At 43.9% G+C, this 23,159-nt stretch overlaps 1 protein-coding gene across 5 annotated transcripts in view; it reads left to right on the top strand.

Moving 5' to 3' along the window:
* The window catches only part of ARMH4 (armadillo like helical domain containing 4), a 133,014-nt gene extending 114,177 nt beyond the window's left edge, over window positions 1–18,837 (top strand). For 4 of the 5 annotated variants that reach the window (XM_083167008.1, XM_083167007.1, XM_083167009.1 and 1 more), the window contains 2 exons: window positions 12,827–12,961; window positions 13,113–18,837. In XM_083167008.1, coding sequence (XP_083023134.1) covers window positions 12,827–12,961; window positions 13,113–13,181 — 204 coding nt within the window. In that variant the 3' untranslated portion in view covers window positions 13,182–18,837. The remainder of the gene's footprint in view (window positions 1–12,826; window positions 12,962–13,112) is intronic. The other variant, XM_083167010.1, reaches the window with a different exon arrangement.
* Window positions 18,838–23,159: the final 4,322 nt, after the last annotated feature.

The following is a 23,159-nucleotide window of genomic DNA, read 5'->3' as shown; positions in this document are numbered from 1 at the left end:
GTTTTCCAAGTGGTAGTGGTTGTACAGCCTAGAAGTGTCAGATGAACTACATGTAGCAGAATGTGCTGGAGTCTGAGATTCCCCTCAGACTACACCCATTCAATCCCCCGCTGATTGTACTCAGCCGAGCGGTATGTATCCAGCCATGACCCCCTGTAACCCCATGAGGCAACAGGGGAGGTCATTGGCTCCAGACCGCTGCAGCATTATATGCCGCTTTATACTCCTGCACCGGTACCGTATACACCCCTATAGTCGTCATCCGTTCACCTAATATCTGGACGATGGGCTGACGATTGTATATGTGTACACCCAGCTTAGGACTGTGTACGCTTACTATATACCCTTTTATCATCCTCTGTCCAGTATATGTCACACACCTACAGACATGGCTTCTAATAACAAGCAAATAAATCATAAGTGTCAGTTTAGTAACAGTCCTCAATTCATTAGAATTAGGATGGATTAGGTAACCCATCAATGATCACCACTGATGGTACCATAAATAGTTAACCTTGTTGGAGTGAAACCATCTGCAAATGATCGATCAATGGATCCACCCACTGATGGTCACCCCTGCTTTTCAATTCAGTAGGCTTTAGGCCAATGAGAGCCTGGGGCGGGCTGTAGCGGGAGTGGGGGTGTGGTTTAGGGGGCAGGGCTTAACTCCGAGTCCCAGCATTTTTGTAAAAAAAAAAAATTGTTGCTTGTGCCCCATTGATGGTAGGAAAACATCTGGTCCTCCCTTATCTATAGCAAAAGTATTCGTCATTGGTCAAAGACCATCAATGACATTGAATCATTGATGGTCAATGGCCATTTCTACTTTAGATTAGAGGAAAGAAGCTCTTTGGGCAGTTCTGTTGTAACCCCAGACAGCCTCCTGACTCAGTTTGCAGGGAATGCTGGGATTTATAGTCCCACAACAATAATTTTAGTGAATGTTACTATTAATTTGCTTACATTAAGCAGCTACCGTTGTGGATTTAGTGGCCCTTTAAAGCCAGAGCCTACTGCATTTGCAGTCTGCCAGCAGAGCCATACAGTATGTGGAAGCTGTCGCTGTCTCAGCTCGCCGTATGTTCTAGCTTACAGCCTCCGCCTGTCTCCATTCCCCCAGCACAGTGCCATGGATTCAGTCACAGATTTTTCTGCTGAAGAATTTTATAAAAAAAAAAACTCCTCTCTATAGCAAACAGTCCATAAAGACCAAACTCGCATCCCGATAATTGGATCAGAAGCGCTGTGTTTACTCTGTCACTGACAGGCTGTGCTGTATAATTACACAATTAGAACCCGTACGTTTTGGTGCACTGCAGATTAAACTGCATTGCCCCCAGCTCGCTGAGTCAATTGGACACAGATAGGAATAATTTCTCTTAGGGGAGAGAGAGAGAGAGATCAGATGCATCTCTGCATAGACATCAGACTCGGATTTGTGCCGAAGCCCCTATATAAACATCCGGGCTTAGGTTGTGGTTTCATGGACAGACACGTGGTTTCCATTATTCCCTTATAATAATATCTTTCATTTATTTATGTTAAACAGGAGGGACTTTGGATCAATGGAAGCTCTGGCAGAGGAGCTGCAGGCACAGCACAGTTGAAAATTCAAATATGGGAGCAGCATCAAATATAAATACATTAAAATACAATAGGATTGCTTTGTGATCATGTCCAATGGCTAGGTAATCTTGGGCTGATGTTGGGTCCCAGTCAGTGGTAGATCCAGGGGGTGGGGTTGCAGCACATTTCAAAATTCAGAAAGGGCCAGTGAGTCAGTATGAAATGGCAGAGCGTGTGGCCCCCCTTCCTCTGGAGCCACCACACAATTGTTTAATAGTTGTTTACTGTTGTTCGTCATACTGAAAACCCCATTTAAGGTTCCAGATTTTTCTGGTCCTCACAGATTGTGCAGTGCATGACCGTTGTACAGATATGATCCTCATAACAACATGTACACAGGAATAGAAAAGTGCAAGGGTATGGTAACGAATGATCACATAGCACATAGAAAAAGGTCAGAATAAGATATGACTGGGACAAGCAGGGTAACAGTAAGTGGGTATTCAGTTCCTACCCTAGAGAGAGCTGTAATGGGGCACAATAGGAAATCAAGGGGTAAGGCTTCTAAAAATTAAGAGGTGATGTTGGCCATAGGAACCACTCAGATTCTGTATTTCATTTGCTACAGGTGACCATACACGTTACAATTATTGTATGCAATATCGCATCTCATTGCATCTCGGTTTTGCGATGAGATCTAGTACAAAAAGTTTGTGCAGCACATACAGTACTTTTTGTACTATTATTTATTTATTTATTTATTTGCAGTTTCTTATATAGCGCAGCAGATTCCGTTGCGCTTTACAATAGTAGACAGTGATAAAACAAACTGGGTAACAGACAGACTTGGAGGTTAGAGGGCCCTGCTGCAAGCTTACAATCTATAGGGATATAGGAGGGAAACACAAGGACAGGCATCAGTAATAGCATAGCAGTCCCAACAAGTTACAAGTCCAGAAGGGAAGCTATATAATACATAAGAGCCTCAGAGGGTTATGCGTGTAGAACTTAAATATGGTAGGCTTGCCTGAAGAGGTGAGTTTTCAGGGAACGCTTGAAAGTTTGGAGGCTAGCGGAGAGTCTAATTGTGCATGGAAGGGCATTCCATAGTATGGGAGCAGCCCGATGAAAGTCCTGTAATAGTGAATGGGAGCTAGTGATCCGCTCAGATGAGAGACGCAAATCTTGTGCAGAGCGGAGTGGTCGAGATGGGAGATATTGTGTGATAAGTGCAGAGATATATGCTGGTACAGTATGGTTAATAGCTTTATATGCGAGTAGAAGTGTTTTATATTGAATACGGTAATATACAGGCAACCAATGGAGGGACTGGCAGAGCGGATCAGCAGACGATGAGCGTCTTGCAAGGAAGATCAGCCTAGCAGCAGCATTTAGAATGGATTGCAGTGGTGAGAGTCTGTTCTTGGGAAGTCCAGTTAGGAGACTATTGCAATAATCGTATTGTACTAGATCTCATCTCATCGCAAAACCGAGATGCCATAAGATGCGATATTGTATACAATAATTGTAACGTGTATGGGCACCTTAAGATGCAATAGAGAAATAATCAAGAGAATTTTATCGGTTGCTAGGGGCAACATCACCTCTTTTCACTTTTTGAAGCTTTAGTAAATTTACCTCTTAGAATTGACAATTTAAATGCCTCATTCGCATAGTCAAAAGGTCGACATGAGTTTGTTCAATTTTCTTTGTCCTGAATGTTGACATAGTCGACACCGTCTAATCGTACAGCGTCCCCTCGCATGGTGTCTCGCTGCGCTTGGCACACTATTATATTCTCCCTCCACGCCAAACCTTCCAGCACAGGGCCCCAGAAGTGTAACACAATTCTAATCACAGACAGAAGTTCGGCACATACAGTGCAACATATTTGCACCAAATCTTTAAATGACAGAAATACACTTGCAGGGAGTAAACAACACCAAGGTTTATTTCTGACCACCACCAGGCTTGCCTGTGACCAGTACAGGGCGTATTTTGTTCCCTATACAGCGTACAGTATGATGATTAATCACCAGTAAAGTGAAAAAGAATATAAAACTCATTACGCTGCCCAGTAACATCTAGGTAACCAGACATCTAGCCTGTGTTGTGTTGGCGGCTTTCTGTAATTGTCTCCTCTCTGACATTACCGTCCAATTCTTCTCCTCCACTTACTGTCACCACAGCCCACATTTCCAATTTCAATGTGAAATTACTTCTAAGTATTGATCAAGGTTTATAAAATGCTGGCGTCCAACCTCATTACTCCGCACCTATCCTGTGTATAGTTGTAGTTTACTCCATGGCTGTTTCCTGTGTCTTTGGCATCTCCACTCCATAAATTAGCTCCGTTTATTGTTCATCGTTTAGCACCAGTGCACACAGGCCCACAGCACCCACCTTGCACCCATTTCTTGAATACCTACTGTACCTCTCCAGAATTCCAAGCAGCACACAAATCACAGGGAAAATGGAGTGGGGGCCACGGTAAAAAAATCCAGAGAAAAATGGATTGAGCACCATTTTCACGAAGACTTGCAAATGCGCACTAGGCTGGTCTCCTAGTGAACCTATTCTAAGAGTCTATGGAGAGGCTGGCTAGATAGGAGGGGGCCCACACTGAGACTGCACACAGGGCCCATTCCTCTTTTACTGTGCCCCTGTCTAGCACTGAAACTAGAGTTTCTGACATTATGGAGGTTATTCTGATCGTAGCGGCCAAACGTGCGTACGTTCCAAAACAACGTACGCTCTCCGTACGCGGCCGTTGGGGTTAAGTCCACCCACAAGTCAGCCGCATACGTACGGCCAGAAACAACGTCAAAGGGGAGTGGCGTACAATTAAGCGTACGCCAACGTACACGGACGGCCCAGCCCTTACACTCCGACAACTGGCGTACAACTGAGCGTACGCCACCATTTACGGACGTCTCTCGTCCGTCTTCCCGCCGACTTCTTGCGGAAATCTGAGCGTACGCCAGCTTGCACGGACGGGTCGCTATTGTTTTCAATGGAAAACTCCGCTTATGTCACCGCTCGTGAGAGTGAGCGTACGTCCGTGTACGCTGGCATACCCTTCACATATATGGACCTGCAAATCTTGCCTTTCAACTATAATTATGAAAATTAATTAATTGATTGAATTAATTAATGTGCAAAATAGTGGCCATGGGCTTAAAACATTGCTGAAACATCCTTTGTATGTGTTAGATGTGGTTTATGTTATTGTATCATAAATACAAAACCTATGTTTGTATTAGAGTGAACACGTTGACACATGTCGACTTGTGTAGATTGAGTGTGCTACTGTGTAAAGTCTATGAAAGCACGTAGTGAATGTGTATAACTGTTTAACAAATACCTACCTTGGCATATATAAGCAGGTCTTAAAAAGATTCTTACCTTAAATTAAACAAACCTTTAAATGTAGAGAAGTATAGAAAGATAAGCTTCCAATGTGTTTGAGTGCTGTGTGTGGCTTGCAGGTAGTGAAATCATGGTTTGGACTTAATAGACAGCAGCATTGGTTATTACATTCAGGTGTATGTGTTTGGTAGTAATCAGCGTAAATTAGCAAACCCAGGCGCACGCTGGCATGCGGTATCTGTAGGGGTGGTTTGAGATGGCGGTTGGCGGCCGCCTGTTTTGTGTCCGAAATGAACGGTGCTTTAGTCGATCGTGCGGTAGTAGCACCGCTCATTTTTGGTGCACACCCCCGTGTACGCCCATATTTACGCCCATTTTCCCTCATTATTTCGGCCGCTCCCCTCATCACGCCCCTATGCCGCCCCCAATGCCCGTACACTCGCGTATAGGTTTTTTCGCACGTAGAGACCCGTCCGTAAGCGTTGTGGAGTGTTCGCGCCTGCGCATTAGCGAATGTACGCATGCACAGATCATTAAAAACCCTGGGACGTGCGCGTACGGCCCGGCCGCTCCAACCAGAATAAGGCCCAATGTATCACCATTATGTACTGTACTAATCACCTATTGCAGGAGAGTACTGACAAGTGTAAAGGCCCCCATACTCTGGTCCAATTTTGGATGATTTCACCCGATTTCGATGGATCGGTTGGAGAAATTGCTCCAAATCGGATGTGTTCGACATCCCATCGGGTCTGAATTGCGGTCCCGCACGCGTTGGAATGGAGTCCTTGGTTGAACCTGCTTGGACCCTTGTCAGCAGCAGGGAACAGGGTTGCATGCGATACATCGCATATGATAGGACCGCATGCGATGGGGGATCGGATGGCCATACACTGCCGCAGAACATCGCAGCCACCTTAACTGTTCGTGCAGATTGCATTCCCCATTATTATCAATGAGGAATATAATTTGACTTCCATGTAGCAGTCCTCGGATGCGTAAACCGCTTTATCCCTATGGAAACATTCTCTCTGGAGAGGGATCTTTCAACCCCTTTCCCACAGTATCCGCCCAGCTCCCAAATATGACACTCTGCTCATGCGTTTTTATATATCTATGAGTTTTTCCCAAAGGTTATAACAAGCTACATAATTCGGGTAAGGTGCAATCAGAGAAATTGCTAGAATATTCAGGGATATTCGTAGAGTCTTCATGGAGTCACGGAGATTGCTAGATTTTTAATGGAGTCGGGGAGATTACTAATGTCTTTATGGAGTCAGGGAGATTACTAGGAGATTTTTGGACTCTTCATGGAGTCTTGGAGATTTTTGGACTCTTCATGGAGTCTTGGAGATTTGTAGACTCTTCATGGAGTCTGGAAGATTGCTAGACTCTTTATGAAGCCGGGGTGATTGCTAGACTCTCCATGGAGTCTGGAAGATTGCTAGACTCTCCAGGGAGCCGGGGAGATTGCTAGACTCTCCATGGAGCCGGGGAGATTGCTACGCTCTTCATGGAGTCGGGGAGATTGCTACTCTTTCAGCTAGTCTCCCTAACAATAAGGCAATTTTATATTTTTATTGATATACATTTAAGTACAAAGATTCAAATGGTGGAAACGCCCCCATCTGGAAAACCTCAGGCCCCATCCACTCAGGAAAATAAATCCTATAGCTGTATTAGCATTTCTATCTAGTATTGATTGAAGCAGTGAAAAGATGGTGACACAAGGCACTTTAAGTCATTAACTGATGTATTTTTAGAAAGAAGCCCCTTTATCTAGCGGAGGTCACTGTCTCATCAGCCTCTCTCAGCCAATTCACAATGGCAACAGCCCTCACCGTCCAGAGCCCTTGGGGAAGTGATTTTGTTATGTCATGAGGACAGCAGCCTAAATATTCCTGTCTCACTTGAGATCCCTTGAGCAAAGAATAAGGACTCTACGAGGAGCTAAGCCCATGTGTTGTCTGCAAGAATCCGATCAGTGTCAGAAATGACATCACAGCTTTCAAGGTTAAGGCATTCCTCACCCAGGAGACAGCAGTTGCAGTCTTTAACCATTACATGTCTGGTGTGCCTTGTCTTCGGCAGATCCTCCTTCTTTTCTCCCACAATCACTACATTAAATGGATAAATTTATATTCTTCTATTTAAAATATAGTGTTTGTACAATTCAATGACAGAGGTTTCTGATGATTACACAGCCAGCACCTTATATTGTTCTAATACACGTAAAGCTAGTCTAAGAGATGATGCAGCCGCAAGAGTGGATGTCGGCATAATGTTCCCAGGTGAAACAATTGCTGCAGGGTAGATATTGTTGACGTGGTCTTACCCATTCCTTTGGCCGGCTGCCTCCTGCTGCTGTCCAATTTCTCAACCGCAGCATTCCTACCTCTTGAAAGCAAGACTTCTCATCGAAATGCATGGTTCTGGGGGGGGTACCCTTGAGTCTGCTTATGACAAAATTAAGGATGCTTCTGAGATTGGCATCCTTGTTGACCTTAAAGTAGGCAACAGCTGTTGAAGTTTCTGAGATGCAACCTCCACACTTTCACACGAGGGGCTGTATTTTGGGTAATGGTGTGTGGGCCGCTTGCAACGGGCAAGCTTACAGTTCAAGCAGATCTGAAATATGGGATATATTTATATTACCGGCGTTCGGGATGCCATCTGATGAGATCCTGGCACCTACTGAACTTTGACATGAATAGGGATATCAATGTTGGAATCCCAACAGCTGGCATTCCAAAGGCAAGTATGCCAGGGTGATTAGGGTCATGCCGAGTGAAGTGTGTGTGTGTGTGTGTGGGGGGGGTTTAGTTTTAGGCACTATGAGGGGAACTTAGAGTTAGGCTATGGGGGGCAGGGGGGTTAGGTTAGGCTGCAGGGATGGCATGTCCAAACTATGGCCCTCCAGCTGTTGTGAAACTACACATCCCAGCATGCCTTGCCATAGTTTTAGCATTCCCTAATAACAAAACTATGGCAAGGCATGATGTGAGTTGTAGTTTCACAACAGCTGGAGGGCCATAGTTTGGACATGCCTGGGTTAGGGGGTTTGGTCATTAGGGGAGTCCCTGTCGGGATTCTCGATATTGGTTTGGCTTTGGACCGCTGGCATCCACTGCATCGTGTATATATCCCTAGAAATATGTAAAAATTGCATAAAAACATACAGTATATTTTTTTAAATAATCTAAGGCGCTGTGGTTAAATCATAAGGCCTAGACACCTTATACAATGGTCACTCACACCCTCGTAACAACCCTGACTAAGCAAGTTTGTAAGACCTGTAACTGTATGGCTGGTTTCACACACTCCGGCTCCTGCCGGACGGTGAAATCCCGCACGGCCAGGGAGCCGTGCCGCACACAGTACTTTATCATGGAGGGGATGGCCACAGCCCGGCAGCCGTCCCTTCCAGTGGCGGGATCCGGCTGCAGCCGTGCGACCGGGCCGTGGCCGTCCCGTGTGAATGGACACAATAGTGTCCATTCACAACTAATGTGTGCGGCACGGCTTCCTGGCCGTACGGGTTTTCGCCGTCTGGCAGGAGCCGGAGTGTGTGAAACCAGCCTATCTAGGACCAAGTCGGTCACACACATGTCCAAATCTGAATTAGTCACTCAGCATGCAAGACTGAACCAAATGAGGCTGAGGCTGTACAGTCAGCAGCTAGTGGGCCACATAAGGCTTGTATTGTAGGTGTTGCCACAAAAGTCAACAGAATTGGACACTTAAGGTAGCAATTGGCCGCAGAAGGCCGAAGATCAATCCTCATCGCATGATTGTCAGGCCAATAAAATAATGTTTCACAGAGCATCAAATGAACCTTTCCCATATATATAATTTATACCCACTTCCAGTGTCGGACATGTATAATCATGACAATTTATTATGACGTTTGATCATCGTGCAGAGAAGCAGGGATGACAGCTGTTGGAGCATTCATCTACATTACCGAATATTTACCAGAATGAATATATTTCTACGACATTGTAGATATTTAAAGCAAAGGTGACCTTTAAGCCACATCAGCGATAACATTTCTTGTTCTAATGGCATAAATTACATAAATATAGAAACTTATGTCCGTTTTTTAAGCAACACATTATCCCTGTTTAGTAGGAGTTTTTAGTCTAGCAAATGGAATGTACTAGAACAGGCCTCCCAACATGACCCATTCCAGGAGGGACAAGATGCTCTGTTCCTGGACTTCCATGCCATTAGCAGTTGCAGTCCAAATTCAAAGAGGGGAGCCCCACCAACTGCCAAACACCACAGTCCTGGACTCACTGGCAGGTGTGGCTCCACTATTTCAATATTGGACAGCAGTGCAGTCCAACCTCTGCAACTGCCACTGGCAGGGAAGTCCAGGAGCAGAGCATTTTGTCCTTCTTGGAATGGGTCATGTTGGGAGGTGTGTTCTAGAAGCACATACTAAAGTTAAATTCTGTTCCTTTGTTGATACAGTACATTTTATCGTGGAGCTCTTAGGGCCTAATTCAATACTGGACATTGTTGTGCAAAAATCGATAATCATCGAATTTTGCACAACTGCATGTGCGCGCGTGCCACAGCGCACATGAGAGGGCTCAAACTGCAGTCACATTCTGAAAAACATGATCGCAGCCTAAGTGAAGGCGACGCAGTGTTTGCTGGTTGCGGTCCAGACAACGCAGGCATATTCTTTAATGCAGAAATGGGACAGGGGCACAAAGATGTGATTCAGTGCAAATTGCATTATTAATGCCCATTATCAACTTCTGGTAGTCTGCTGGGGAATGCGGGAAGGGAAGTTACGCAGACCTGAGCTGCAAATTTGCAAGGCCAGACAGTTATCGATCAGCTGCCCATGTGTACGGAACATAGCGCACATGTGCGAGGCCATTCTGCCCAAAAATCCAGCATTTATTTTTTATTTTTAACGCTGCTCGTTTGATGGCGGAAACCAAACGTTTGATGGGAGCATCATGGAAAAAGCAGGCATGCCCTGGCGTTTTCAGGGAGGGCGTGTGACGTCCGCTTCGGCCTCAATCAGCCTGCTTCTATCCAGTGGCGTAACTACTGTAAGGTAGCCCCAGCTGCAGCTTGGGGGAGCAAGTGGCAGCAGGGTCTGTGTGGGCGCCGGCACCCGCTTCATGCACTGACATGCTGCTGCCTGCCACTGCCCACTGGCCGGAGGCGAGTCAGTCGCAGCGCAGGTGCGGCCATGGCAGAGATGACAAATCCCCCCACTGATTTAATTGACTGTACACAGAGCCGGCTATTGGCTACTGTGTACAGGATGGGCACAGATGGGCGTTCTAGGGTGGCCTAGATTTGCAGCTATACACAGGGCAGGACTTCACTCTGGCGGAGCGGCGGCTATCTGATCGCAGGGCTCTGCAAATTGGCAGAGAAGCGATCAGTTCCGAATAACCCCTATGTTTTAACATCACACACAGATCAGTAGTGATCACCTGTAGACTAATCAGTGTGGGCCTGATTCAGATTTGATCGCTAAGCTGCGTATGTTCGCAGCCTAGTGAACAAGTAAACGCCACCTGCCGGCCCGCCGAATGATTTCACCTGCCTTTGCTGGACTGACTTGTCTAGCACTCGCTATCTGCCAAATTTGGGGCAGGGCTCGCTGTTATTGTCACTTGCATGGCCGGCAGGGGAAGTGGTGATGCCAAGATGCCGCTCTATGCCGCAACCACAGTCTGTTCATTCATCAGAATCATGCATATTAAAACAAGGCCTTGCTCCAATATGAATTGCAAATGCCTACACCAGCTCTTTAAACCTTGGTCCCTGCGGCTCGGGACATCGCTCATCCACTGCAGTATCTCTGCTGAATGGTTGGCATTTCCAGGGGGATCTTAAGGATAGGAATTATTATATGCACATTTGAAGTAGTTTACAATATTGTGTACTTGTATTGCTGATTTGTTAAATGGGTCATTGTCCCTTTTTCTATAGACATATATGCATTGGTTTATATGCTGTACCCAGTCAATAGGCCAACACCATATGGTCAACATGAAAAAAGTCGACATAGACTAAGGGTCGCTATGGCAACACATGAAAGTTTTTTGGAAATGTTTTCCTTTTTTAAACCAAAGATGGTAAAGTGTGTCGGTAAAACGTGCCGGCAGCGGAGCATGGCTCCTTGCCCAAAGCATGGCGAGCAAAGCAGTACACAGTCAATTTTATAGAAGAAACCTTTTATTTCATAGCAGGCGACCAGAGGAAAAGCAATAGGATTCAGGTTCAGATGATTGCAGTGTAAATTGTGCAATGTTTTAAATGATGAATATGATAACTAAGGGTATAGGTCATAGGGTCGACACTAGGAAGTTTGACATGCATGGGGTCAACCACTGTAGGTCAACATGCATCAAGGTCGACACAGCTGACGGTCAACATGGAGTTGGGTCGACAGGGTCATTAGGTCTGCATGGGCAATGTCGACAATCAAAAGGTCGACATGGGGGTTTTCAAAAAAAATTAACCCAAATGTCAACACAGTTGACATGGACATTAAAAAAAAAAAGTGCACCACGTCCCCTCGCATGGCTTGCTGTGTATGCCATGATTCGGGCGCTCTTTTATTCTCCAACATGCCCTAGTGGATGGTAGGGCATGAAATACCGCCTGTCGGCATATGTTGGCTTAACAGAGTGAAAAAAAACACATGTTGACCTTGCCCATGTCGACCTAATGACCCTGTCTACCTAACCTCATGCCGACCTTCCGGTGTATCTACCTTGATGCATGTCAACCTTCAGTGATCGACCCAATGCATGTCGACCTTTCTATTGTCAACCTAACTACCACATACCGATAATATAGCCAGACGTAAGGTATACATACTGTGTAATGTCATTTTCAAGTGTGTTATCCAAAAGGGTCAAGTTACTAAGAGTTCTGTTAAAGATGGGGTGTTGCTATGGGCAACCGGTCAGATTCTATGTGTTATCTTCTAGAAGGTGATATACAGGGGCGTAACTAGATATTCATAGGCCCCATAGCAAAAGTTTGTAAGGGCCCCCTATTTAACAACTGATGGTGATAAGTGTATGTAAAACATTATACTTAGACAGTAAAGATGGGCCCCCTTCAGCTCAGGGCCCCATAGCAGCTACACCCTTGCACCTATGGTAGTTACACCTTTGTTGCTATATAAATAAAAAGAAGAATCTGATTGGTTGCTAGGGGTAACATCCTATCTTCAATAGAACTCCCATCTTAGTAAATCTACCCCTAAGGGGGTATTTACTGGGGTATGGTAGAAGTCCCCGTCAGTCGGGATTCCAACTTCCAATTTCTCTGACATGTCGACTGTCAAAAGCCCAACAGGGGGAAGAGCGCATTGAAGCCACTTGCCACCTGTTCTGTTCACCCTCTCTGGGGGTTGTGGACCCCCACGAGGAAAAATAGCCCCTATAAGTCGGGATTCTGTTGGAACATTTCCGACAGTCAGAATATCGGGCAATCCGACAGCAATTCAACAGTAGGAATTCAGTCTTTCCACTGTGAGAAATGTTCCGACACGGGGATTGACAAATCCACATATATTTTGTCAACAACTGACGCAGATTCAACAATCCAGCACCGTTTTCGACAATGCATATTCAACTTTTTTTATAAAAAGTTGAATCTGCACGGGTTTCAATACGGTCGGAAATGGCTTCCTTGATCATATGTTTGACGATATTTCTGCCTTTCACAAATATCGGTCCCATATTGAATACCCCCCTTCGTTTTTATATGCATATTGCTGTATACTCTTGGCTGTGTGATGTGTTACACTTCCGCTTGGGGTTTAATACGGTTAACCGTACAAGAGAGACAGGAATGGAGATGAACACTGAATATTTATGCGCTGCTGTTTTCCATGCAGGCAGGGTACATGTCTGGGATGCTAATACCGGTGGGAGTAGGAATCGCTGGAGCACTTTTCATCCTCGGAGTTCTGTACAGCATAAAGATTATGAACCGCCGCAGGAGAAACGGCTTCAAACGGCATAAAAGAAAGGTAAGCTCAGTGAGAGCGGTCTTTATTCATTACTACATTTAGTCCAGGTGCTTGTCGACCTTGACATAGAAAGACACCCTACTGTAGGCCGCGAATCATATCTGCAACATGGGACATACAAGTTAATGACGGCTTGTCTTTCTTCCCCAAGCAGCGAGAGTTTAACAGCATGCAAGATCGAGTCATGCTCTTAGCGGACAGTTCAGAAGATGAATTTTGAGTGGGACTGATTGAAGCACCGGGGGATTCAATAAAGTTTGGCAAGAAAGAATACAAATCTCACTGCTGCTATCCGCCAGCTGTATACCACCCTGTAGCGATTATTATGCATTGAGATGGGCAGCATGCTGTCTTGTACACCATGTTTGTTTTTATACAACAGTGAAATGATGTGTTAATATGCCGAGTCCTTCTAGTGCAAGTGTGATACGTTTTATAGCAAGCTATTTTTTTGTACTGAGTTACATCGTATTAATATGCTGATCTGGTCGGCAAAAGCTGGAGGCGAAAATAGGAAGCAGTGTGGTCTTAAACAAGGGGCAAACGTACAGCGCAGGGAATGTGACCGTTTCTGTACAGACCACACGGCTTATGTTGGCTAAACGGATAGAATGATTTACAATTGGTGACATTACATACAGCATGGACTGGTACAAACTAATGGAATAGGGTTCTACTGGCTGGATTGAGCATTGTTCGTATATATACCTGTCCTCCCCTAATGTGCCTAATTATTAATATTATCATGTTCCAACTGATCACCCACATGGACGGATTCTAATCCGTGCTCAAGTCACAACTTAGCAATATAAACGTTAGAAATCCCCTTAAACTGCTAATTCATTTTGCTAACACTCTTACTAGTACTGAGTGTGAGAGTATAGACATATTGGTGCCAATGGAAATGCAGGGCCGTAACTAGGGTACTGCAAGGCAGGATGCGCTGTTCAGCAGCACTTGTCAATTTTCTATTTTAATCAATCACACTTGCAATTTCCTCTTCTTTCAGAAGTCCAGTCATCTAGCAGCCCCCATCTCCCCCTTATGTCCCTAAGCCAGGGGTTCCCAATCTTTTTCTAATCACGGCACCCTAGAGTATCAGAATTTTTTCACGGCACCCCTAGGCCCCAAAAAATATATCAAATTAAGTAGATTGTGTTTATATGTGCTTCTTAGGTTCAGTTATGTGGTAAAGGGCAGGATTTGGTTCTGATTGTACACATTTTATGATTGGCAGCCACCAGCACTGGTTTTGTCCACAAATAATTGATCATAAATAATTTGAATTGGTCCTGGACGACCAACCCGAGGCACCCCTGCAAGTGTCCCGAGGCACCCTAGGGAGCCTAGGCGCACAGTTTGGGAACCACTGCCCTAAGCACCTACAGTCACACACTGCTTTATATAAGGCACACATTTCAAAAAAACTTTCCTGCTGTACTTCCCATAAAGGAGCAAACCGTTACATGAGTAAGGTATCTGACTTTATATGGAAGGTCATAGGTTTGAATCCTGAGTATTTTGATGTGTATATGTGTGCTTTGAATAAAGGCGGGTGTGACAGAAGTTCCTGGGTATGACTGCTAAGAAATGTGTGATTTAAAATAAAGGATAATGTAACAAAATTGCCAAATTATAGTGCATAATTCGTGGTATAAGAGAATCCATATTTGGGGGAATTTCCGTAAGTATAAAGGTTGTATACATCTTATAAATATCATAGCAAGTGCTTTCACTAGGCACCAGGGCTCCCCTTATGTCCCTATTTGAAAAATTTGGGGGCACCAATGGTTTTTTTGGCACATGGCACCAGTCTAGTTACGGCTCTGTGGAAATGTTCTGCTTTGATGGTCATTTTTTTATGATATGTAATTGTCATCTTCTGTAAGAACTGTTTTTTTTGGAGACAAGTCAGTGAGTTGAGGTGTAAAACAAACATTTGCAGAAACACAATTCTGAATAATTTTTCTAGAGTTGTTGGCATTATACTCTGTGAATTGGTTATAATTGCAGCTTTAACTCTTACAAATTCACAATCAGAATTACTCTATATTTAATGCTTTGTCACCAATAAATTAGTTTTACTGCCACTTTATTTACACTTGGACAGGTTCGGACCTGTTGTACAAAAGACACATTTTTTTGCTGAAGGATCCCTATAATATATACTACACTATCCTGATATATGTGAAATGATATTTGCAATAGTCTAATGTTAGTGCAATAATTAACCTGAGGGCAATAGAATTTAAATGGTGTATAAAATTCTGGGGCCTTGATCGTAAACTGCAGGGAAAAGAAGACAAACCAAATTCTGGTTGAAATGTCTGGATACCTATATAGGAAAATAGTATATAAAAATAGCCTTAACCTCATTGTAAAACTGGGACTTGTCCTTCTGAGTATAATCTGTAAATAGGTACATTCGGAGATAACAATAAGCTTAGTAAACAAAACAAAATAAGTTTGCAATGACTGTATATGTAGTATGTTTAATGTGGATATGCTCCTAGGCACCTGTGCTTTGTGTCATTCCCTGCTGAGGGCTATAGGACGTACCCATGGCGGTACCACCAATTTACAACTGATACTTTATGAAGAATAAACAGATGATCTGATATACTGTATGTTTGATCAGTAGTGCAAAAACAATTCCAGAGTGTAGTATCTATAGGTGCCAGCCTTTAAGAATGGTTGGGCTAGGTTTCTAAAAACACACAGCAACCCTATTTTCTTTCCCTATTACATTTACATTACATCTATTCTATACTCCCGTAATCACACCTGTTACATTTCCTTCCCTGGCTTTCATCAGCAGTTTATATGGCGAAGTAATCACTGAGAATAGGTAGGGGTGTAGTTATACTTCAGTCTTATTATACTGCATGAGCAGTAAAATCTATATAGTTCACTATAATCGGCCTTGCGTTAGATTTCTGAAGCCCCGCTTACAGATCTCTGACACTGTGAAATGTGTTAAGGCTAAAGTGTCATGCATATCTAACATGTACTGTATATTGTGTTCTTATTGTCTATAGCAGTTATTTGCTTATTGCCCCAAACTAATGGGCTATGTGTTGGCCTTGCGTGCTTGTGTCTTGTTACGTCACCAACAAAACACTTGTTGTATGCAAACTGAAGTAGTAACAATATTCGCAATTAATACTGTATTATGCTGTATGTATACTGTGCGTTGTTTCCACAGGATTATATTGCGACATGCCTTGTTTTAGATGACATATAATTACAGGTGTGGTGTTACAGTGACCTGAAGATAAGGTTAAAGTGTAATAATTCATAAAACCTTAAGGCTACATAGACAACATATTTTATTTTATTTGTGAAGTTAATTCAAACTACAGATACAATCCTAATAAAATCCTTCTATCTCCACTTTAATGGGATCCTAAAACAGATAAACATCTATAAACATCTGCAGTGAGAATGATAACTACTTATCTTTCACCACCCATATAACCCCATCTCCTGGTGGCACCTACAACCTGTGACAGCTCATAGACTTACAGAAGGCTGCCATTACCTAGCTAGGGCTGGCTGCACATGGTACACCACATACAGATAATCTACTTTACATCACCTTAAACTATGGCACACCGCATGCTCACGTAAACTGAATAGACACCGTCCCAGGAATACCACAATACATTTCCAATATGTTTCTGAGGCAGTGTGTCACCACGGCACCTTTGTGGGACACATGCACGGTGTGACTTGTACGCATGCGCAGTTGAAAAAAAATCAACTATTGCATGCAAAATCAGGACACATGTAAAACTAATCCCATATCATTAGTAAGGAAATGTTTTTTAGAACACAAAGCAACTTCTAGCCACGATGATTATAAAATATTTTTTATTACCGTGCAGTTGGTACATAATTATCTTTTTCTTTTGCTACATATCCTTGTCGGCATACCTTGAAATGAATCAGAGTGACTCGGTGTTTGCGCATGCACAGTTACAGGAGAACAACTTTTAGGGCTGCACAGTTTGCAGTCCCTAAAAGTATGTTATGGGCAGCTATTTAGAACAGTGTGGATTTTCCGGTGGAAGCTCTTACTGCTGAGTAGTTTCCTCCCCCTGAGACTGCCAGTCCAATGTTAAATGAGCAGTAAGAGCATCCAATTGAAAGCCACTCCAGTTTCTTTCTTCTCCTCCTTGCCTAAACATTACCCAATGAGGGACGGGGCCAAGTGTCAGGAGCTGTACTAGAGGCCAGTACACACTAGGGCACATCTTCACTTGGGGGCTGCAAGAGAAAAATCCAACACCGCCTAGCACATATAATATTTTGTGTACATCTTGAGATTCTTTCAGCTCCTCAAGGTACAAAGGTACACTTGAACTTTTTTTTCTTCTGGCTATTTTTGTTTTGAAATTATTTTTTTTTTTTTTTTGCAAACTATAGATAGCTACCTAAAGTTCATAAATCCATTCACATCATTAGTGTGGTGTGGTTCATGGGACATGTACATTTCAGTATGGCAGCAAATAAATATATATATATATATATATATATATATATATATATATACCGCTTGCCTTCAGCGCTATAGGAATCAAGCCCTGTAGGAAACATGGTGGTAGTTCAATAATGAGCAAAAGGTTCAAAATAGGTTAGTTACTGGTAACAATGAAATATATATTTTCTCATGCATCTGATAGCAATAGGTAAGTATTATATGCTGCAATATTTAGGGACGAGGGTTGACTTTCATAGAAATGTGGGTGTTTAGCGAGGATAAAGTCATCTGTGCACTTGGGAGGTCCCATGGCCTGTTATGAGAAGTGGAGGAGATGAGGACCATGTTATGTAGGTATGTAGAACCCATACACTATAAGCCCCCAGTGTCTCCCTAAATAGAAGTACAAAAATTGAATAAATGTGGAAAATTGGAATGCAATTGTAATACTTATGTTTTATGGTCAACCATGTGGCCAGCTGGTGTCTGTCTGGTGATCCTCATGCTGTCATGATGATGGGCCTGCATCACCATCCTCCCCATTGTTAATCTGGCTCTGGACAGTAGTCTAGCGTACAAATGGTTGTGGCAGTATTTTTGGTACCAGGGTGGGATGTGTACCTGGAACCTAGTACTAAGGATGGGATGTTCCAATGAAAGTACTCAAATGGCAAGCTTCCAGGCATCAGATTCTGCTTCCAATGCACATCGGAAGGCTGACTGCTGACACCCGAAAGTAGAGGTGGCAGCTCATCTTATTCATGCATACACATAGTTCCAGCTGCTTCTGCGCATGCTCACTGTATAACCATTGATGGTTAGACCATCGGATAGTTGTGATGCAATGGCTAGTAGTGATTGCATCACATTTTCTGATGTACATGTCTAACTTGTAACGAACAAACTGCCCTTTTTGGGGAATACTGTATGCAAGCGCCAGTTCGTGGTGCACCAGCCTGTGGAAGCCTTATGCTCTTACAATATATATATATACTCATTGACCTCTGGCACCCCTAGGGTGTATCTGGCTCTGGTGGCATCCACCTGGCTGTGAAATGACCCTATACACCAATAGTCGACAGAAGAGGCGACACTCAGAGACTTTAAGGTGAATGAAAAAAACAAGTATTTCACATCGTTTCAGGGAATAAATCATTCCCTGAAACGTTGATGTGAAATACATGATTTTGGATTCACCTTAAAGTCTGAGTGCCGCCTCTTCTGTCGACTATTGGTGTGTGTATAAATATATGTATAGCAGACAGGTAATCTGGCACTCGGATACATTCAATAAAGCAAGGATATTAATGCTGGGGTGCCCTCCTAAGTGAATCCAGATGGATCTGCAGAATCATAGAACAGGAAAGAGGCGGCACTCTAAGTGTGAGTTGAGTGCCGCCTCTTTCATATATATATATATATATATATATATATATATATATATATATATATATATATATATATATATATATATATATATATATATATATGACTGTGTGACAGCGGCACTCAAATCTTAGGCAGAAATAATGACCAGGAGACTGGATAAGTTTCCCTATAACTTATCCAGTCTCCTGGTCATTATTTCTGCCTAAGATTCGAGTGCCGCTGTCACACAGTCCTGCATGTCCTGAGGTCCTCTCAGGTTTTTTCCACGGAAGGCACCGCATTATTCAGATTGAGACACAGCTAACGTGTTGGAGTGCCGCCCCACCATTCTCATATATATATATATAATTTAAATTCATTTCCTCTGTGAACGTGGTTCTCATGGACTTGGGGCATGACTATTCCATGTATGGAGAGCATTAAATATATTACATATGTCATTTTTTTCCAATAAAGCGTAGACGCACTGCAATACTAATATGTAGTAGAGATGTACTTGAATGCTAATATATGCTTGCCAATTTCCTGCTGTAACAATGGCATGCACCACGGGGCGTGTCACAGAACAAAGGGCAATGTGGAATTTTGACTTTGTAACCATTGGTTTGGCAATAGAGGTGAATTTTACCTTACCTTGTATTGCATGAAGAGTCACTGTAGAACTATACGCTGCAAGTTGTCAACATGATCTGTTTTCTCTTTTACATTAAAAAGGTTTCCAAATCCCTGTTGTTTTATTTGTGATATCTGTAATTAAAAAGAAATGCTGAAATCACCCGATGTGTTGTCACATTACTACCTAGGTGGAAGCTGTGAGCCGGCACAACCAGAAAGTAAGGATTATCTTTTGCAGTATGTAATGCTGTGATTCAGACATGCTGTAGATTAGGCTTGTCCAACCTGCGGCCCTCCAGATGTGCTAAAACTACACATCCCAGCATGCCTTGCCACAATTTGGCTATTAGGGAATGCTAGAATGATGGCAATGCATGCTGGGATGTGTAGTTTTAGCACATCTGGAGGGCCGCAGGTTGGACAAGCCTGCTGTAGACTCTGTGTACAGAGCAGCTTTGCTAAATTATGCCAATGCCGCAGGAGGAGTCCTGTGTATTGCATAAGGTGGTGTGCCTGTGAGTTGCATCCCCAGGAGGAGAGATGTGTTGGATCACATACGGTATATTGTATGCAAAAGGACCACATATGATATATCGCATGCGATCCTCCCATGTGGGAAGATTTGGGCCGTTTAAAAGGGGATTGCAGGTGTCTCCTCCGCTCTGAGAAGTCGCCCTCGTGTATGACCAGCTTAACTGCTCCGCTGCTGCAAACAAAAATATTAAAAGTAGATCGCGCCACGAGATAGCTGCACCGCAAACACCGGGGGTTACCAGTCCCAAAGGTAGAACGTGCACATTCGATGGTGGTGTGCGCACTTGCGCTATCTCAACAAGTATGTCTGCTTTTCCACTTACTAATGCAGTGGCCTCATCAATGGAGTTTTGCACACACATGCAGGAATAGAGACATAGGAGAACAGGTCAGTGATGTTCAATAATCCAATAACCAACAAGGGAACAGTATAAAAGAAACCTTTATGTGCCAATAGGGCTTGGCAGACAAGTCAGTTTATAAGGGGGGGTACCCTTGTTGGTTATTGGCTTATTGAACATCACTGACCTGTTCTCCCATGTCTCTATTCCTGCATGTGTGTGCGAAACTCCATTGATGAGCAGTGACGGATTTTAGTGCCAGGCCGCCCCTAGGCAACACATTTTTTGCCGCCCCCCCACCCACCATCTATTAGGGGCTGTAAGGGGGTGAGGTGATGGGGGGGCAAGCTGACAGGGAGGTGACTGGGTGAGCTGACAGGGGGTAAATGGGATGATCAGACTGGAGTGCGAGGGGGAGAGGTGACAAGTGGAAGCGGAGAGGGTGGGGAGAGGAAGGGGTCTCATTCTTACCATCGGCGGGTATCCCGTTCAATGGTGCCGGCCTCCCGACTCAGTAGCTCCCCAGCCACCACTGGATCTGCTTTCCTGCTCCGGTTCCGCTGCTGCTGCCTGGTTGCCGCTGATCTGCTCCACGGCCGACTCTCTCCTGTGCCCCATGTGTTGATCACCTCTGCGGCTGCTGCTCTATTCTCCGGCGCTGTCACTGCTGTGACGTGGGTACTTGCACCGCTCCTCTCCGCCGCTCCACCGCTGCTCGCCTCGGTTCTCAGCTGCCGCGTAATGGAAAGCCGTCCCAGTAATCTCCACTACCCACCGGGCAACCTCCCCTTCAGGTAAATCACTAACCCTGCTCCACGCAAGGAGGAGGGGATGCCTTGCCGCCCCCAGCAGGTGCCGCCCATAGGCCCGTGCCTCACGGGCCTAATGGGAAATCCGGCCCTGTTGATGAGGCCACTGCATTATTAAGAGGAAAAGCAGACATACTTGTTGAGATAGTGCAAGTGCTCACACCACCATCGAATGTGCATGCTCCGCTGCTGCATCTGTAGGCGCAACGTTGAATTACTTGCCTGAACATCGATCATCTGAGTAAACCTCAGATGATCCCCCCCCACACACACACACTTTAACCCCTGTCTGAGTAGTTGATGAATGGAGATGTGTCTGTCAGTTAGCCATTACACTTTTCATTTGTGGAAAACATTCATTTTAAAACTGGGATTTGTAAATATGGGTTGATTTCCTATCCTGACTTTACCGATCCAATCTGCAGACATCGATGATCAGCATTCCCTTGTGGAAACTTCATGATCAATATGCCGCACTCACCGATCCCAATCACTTTTTGGTTGTAATTAGCAACTCAAGGAATTCCAACAAGTTGGGTTTCCTTGATCTCCCAACTTGGACATCAGCAGAGCAGGGAATTGCCCATATACACGCCGGATGCACAGGCCACATTACATGACGTTAATATGTTATCTTTCTTACATTATGCTTTCTGCAAGTTTTGTTCCTGTTTGAAACTTCTCTCTCTGGTCTGCAGGCTACAAAGCACGCCATTATCACAGTGGAGGTAAGATTACTCCATTTAAGTCCCTGTAAAGATCCTTCTTTGAGGAACTGACTGAGTTCTCTTGGAGGTTTAAGAGAAAGAAAATTGATGTTTCTGAATCGCTTTTGTAAGAAGCGAAAATGGAAGGTGGTTTGAGGGCATTGCGGCTCCAAAAATACCCCAAAAGTGAACAAGGAAAGAATGTGGGTTTTGTGTACGCAAAGTCTCATTAACTCCTATTTTTGGTGTGCTAGGTTGTGGCGCACGTGTTATTGCACATACTAACTGTACATAGAGAATTAAAAGTTTACACATGAATACAGTTTTTAGTTTTCAAAACATATATGGCAGCTTACTGCATCTACTTTTGCAGAAAGGGGACTGTACATCCCAGTTGTGAGATTGGTGGGGCATATTATGGCGGCTCCAAAGGTGAGGCTGTAGCACAGTTTAAAATTCAAATACGGGAGCCATACCAACTGCCTTTCCAAACTGACTCACTAGCCCTTTTTGAATTTTATAATGCACTGCTCCCCACCCCTGGATCCGCCACTGACTAGGACCCAACATCAGCCCAAGATTACCTAGCAATAGAACTTCCATCTTGGTAAATCTACCCCACTGCCTACAATACAGGCATCATGTAAACACATACTTGATAGACAGACTGTGACATAATTATTTCTCTGCAATCACAGGCAAAACTATGTAGAATAACAGATGGTGTATGTACAAACATACGGCCGATCTTCAATCCTTTATTTATTAGTGTTCACATACTGCCTTTCTCCCAAGGGGTAATACCAGCCCTGATTACTTTTCCCGACAACGTATTCTTAGCGAATGTTTTGTGTTGTGACAGGACATCTACAAATGGTGCCAAAATCAATTTAGACTTCAAGTCTCCCAATCTGAACAGTTACTTTGAAGGAATAAAATGAATAGCTCTCTGGGATTCGGTCTTTGTGGTGCACATTTTATAGTTAGCAAGAAAATATGTTTTCAGTCTGCAAATGTTTATTTTTCAATTGTTTCCAATGCCAGATGTTCGTCTTACAGGAGACCGCTTTCCTCATCTGCTCCAGGCTGTCCCTTGTGATTTTTTTTTTCTTATTCACCAGAATTAATACTCAACCTGGAATGACACTGGACCTTACGTGATACCTATATGACGTGTCTATTTTCTTAAGATTGCAGACTCAATGGACAAGGATGATGCCGGTATGCTGCATGACGGTATCCTAACCACTCCCATATTCTAAAGTCTCCCAGCAGTTTCGGAACAGTGGGCAGGCGTGTGTGCTATTCTGTATGGTTTTA

This window comes from Crinia signifera, chromosome 12 (assembly GCF_055691185.1).
Source record: "Crinia signifera chromosome 12, ASM5569118v1, whole genome shotgun sequence".
Classification (NCBI taxonomy): Eukaryota; Metazoa; Chordata; class Amphibia; order Anura; family Myobatrachidae; genus Crinia; species Crinia signifera.
This window is presented reverse-complemented; position numbering and strand designations above follow the sequence as displayed.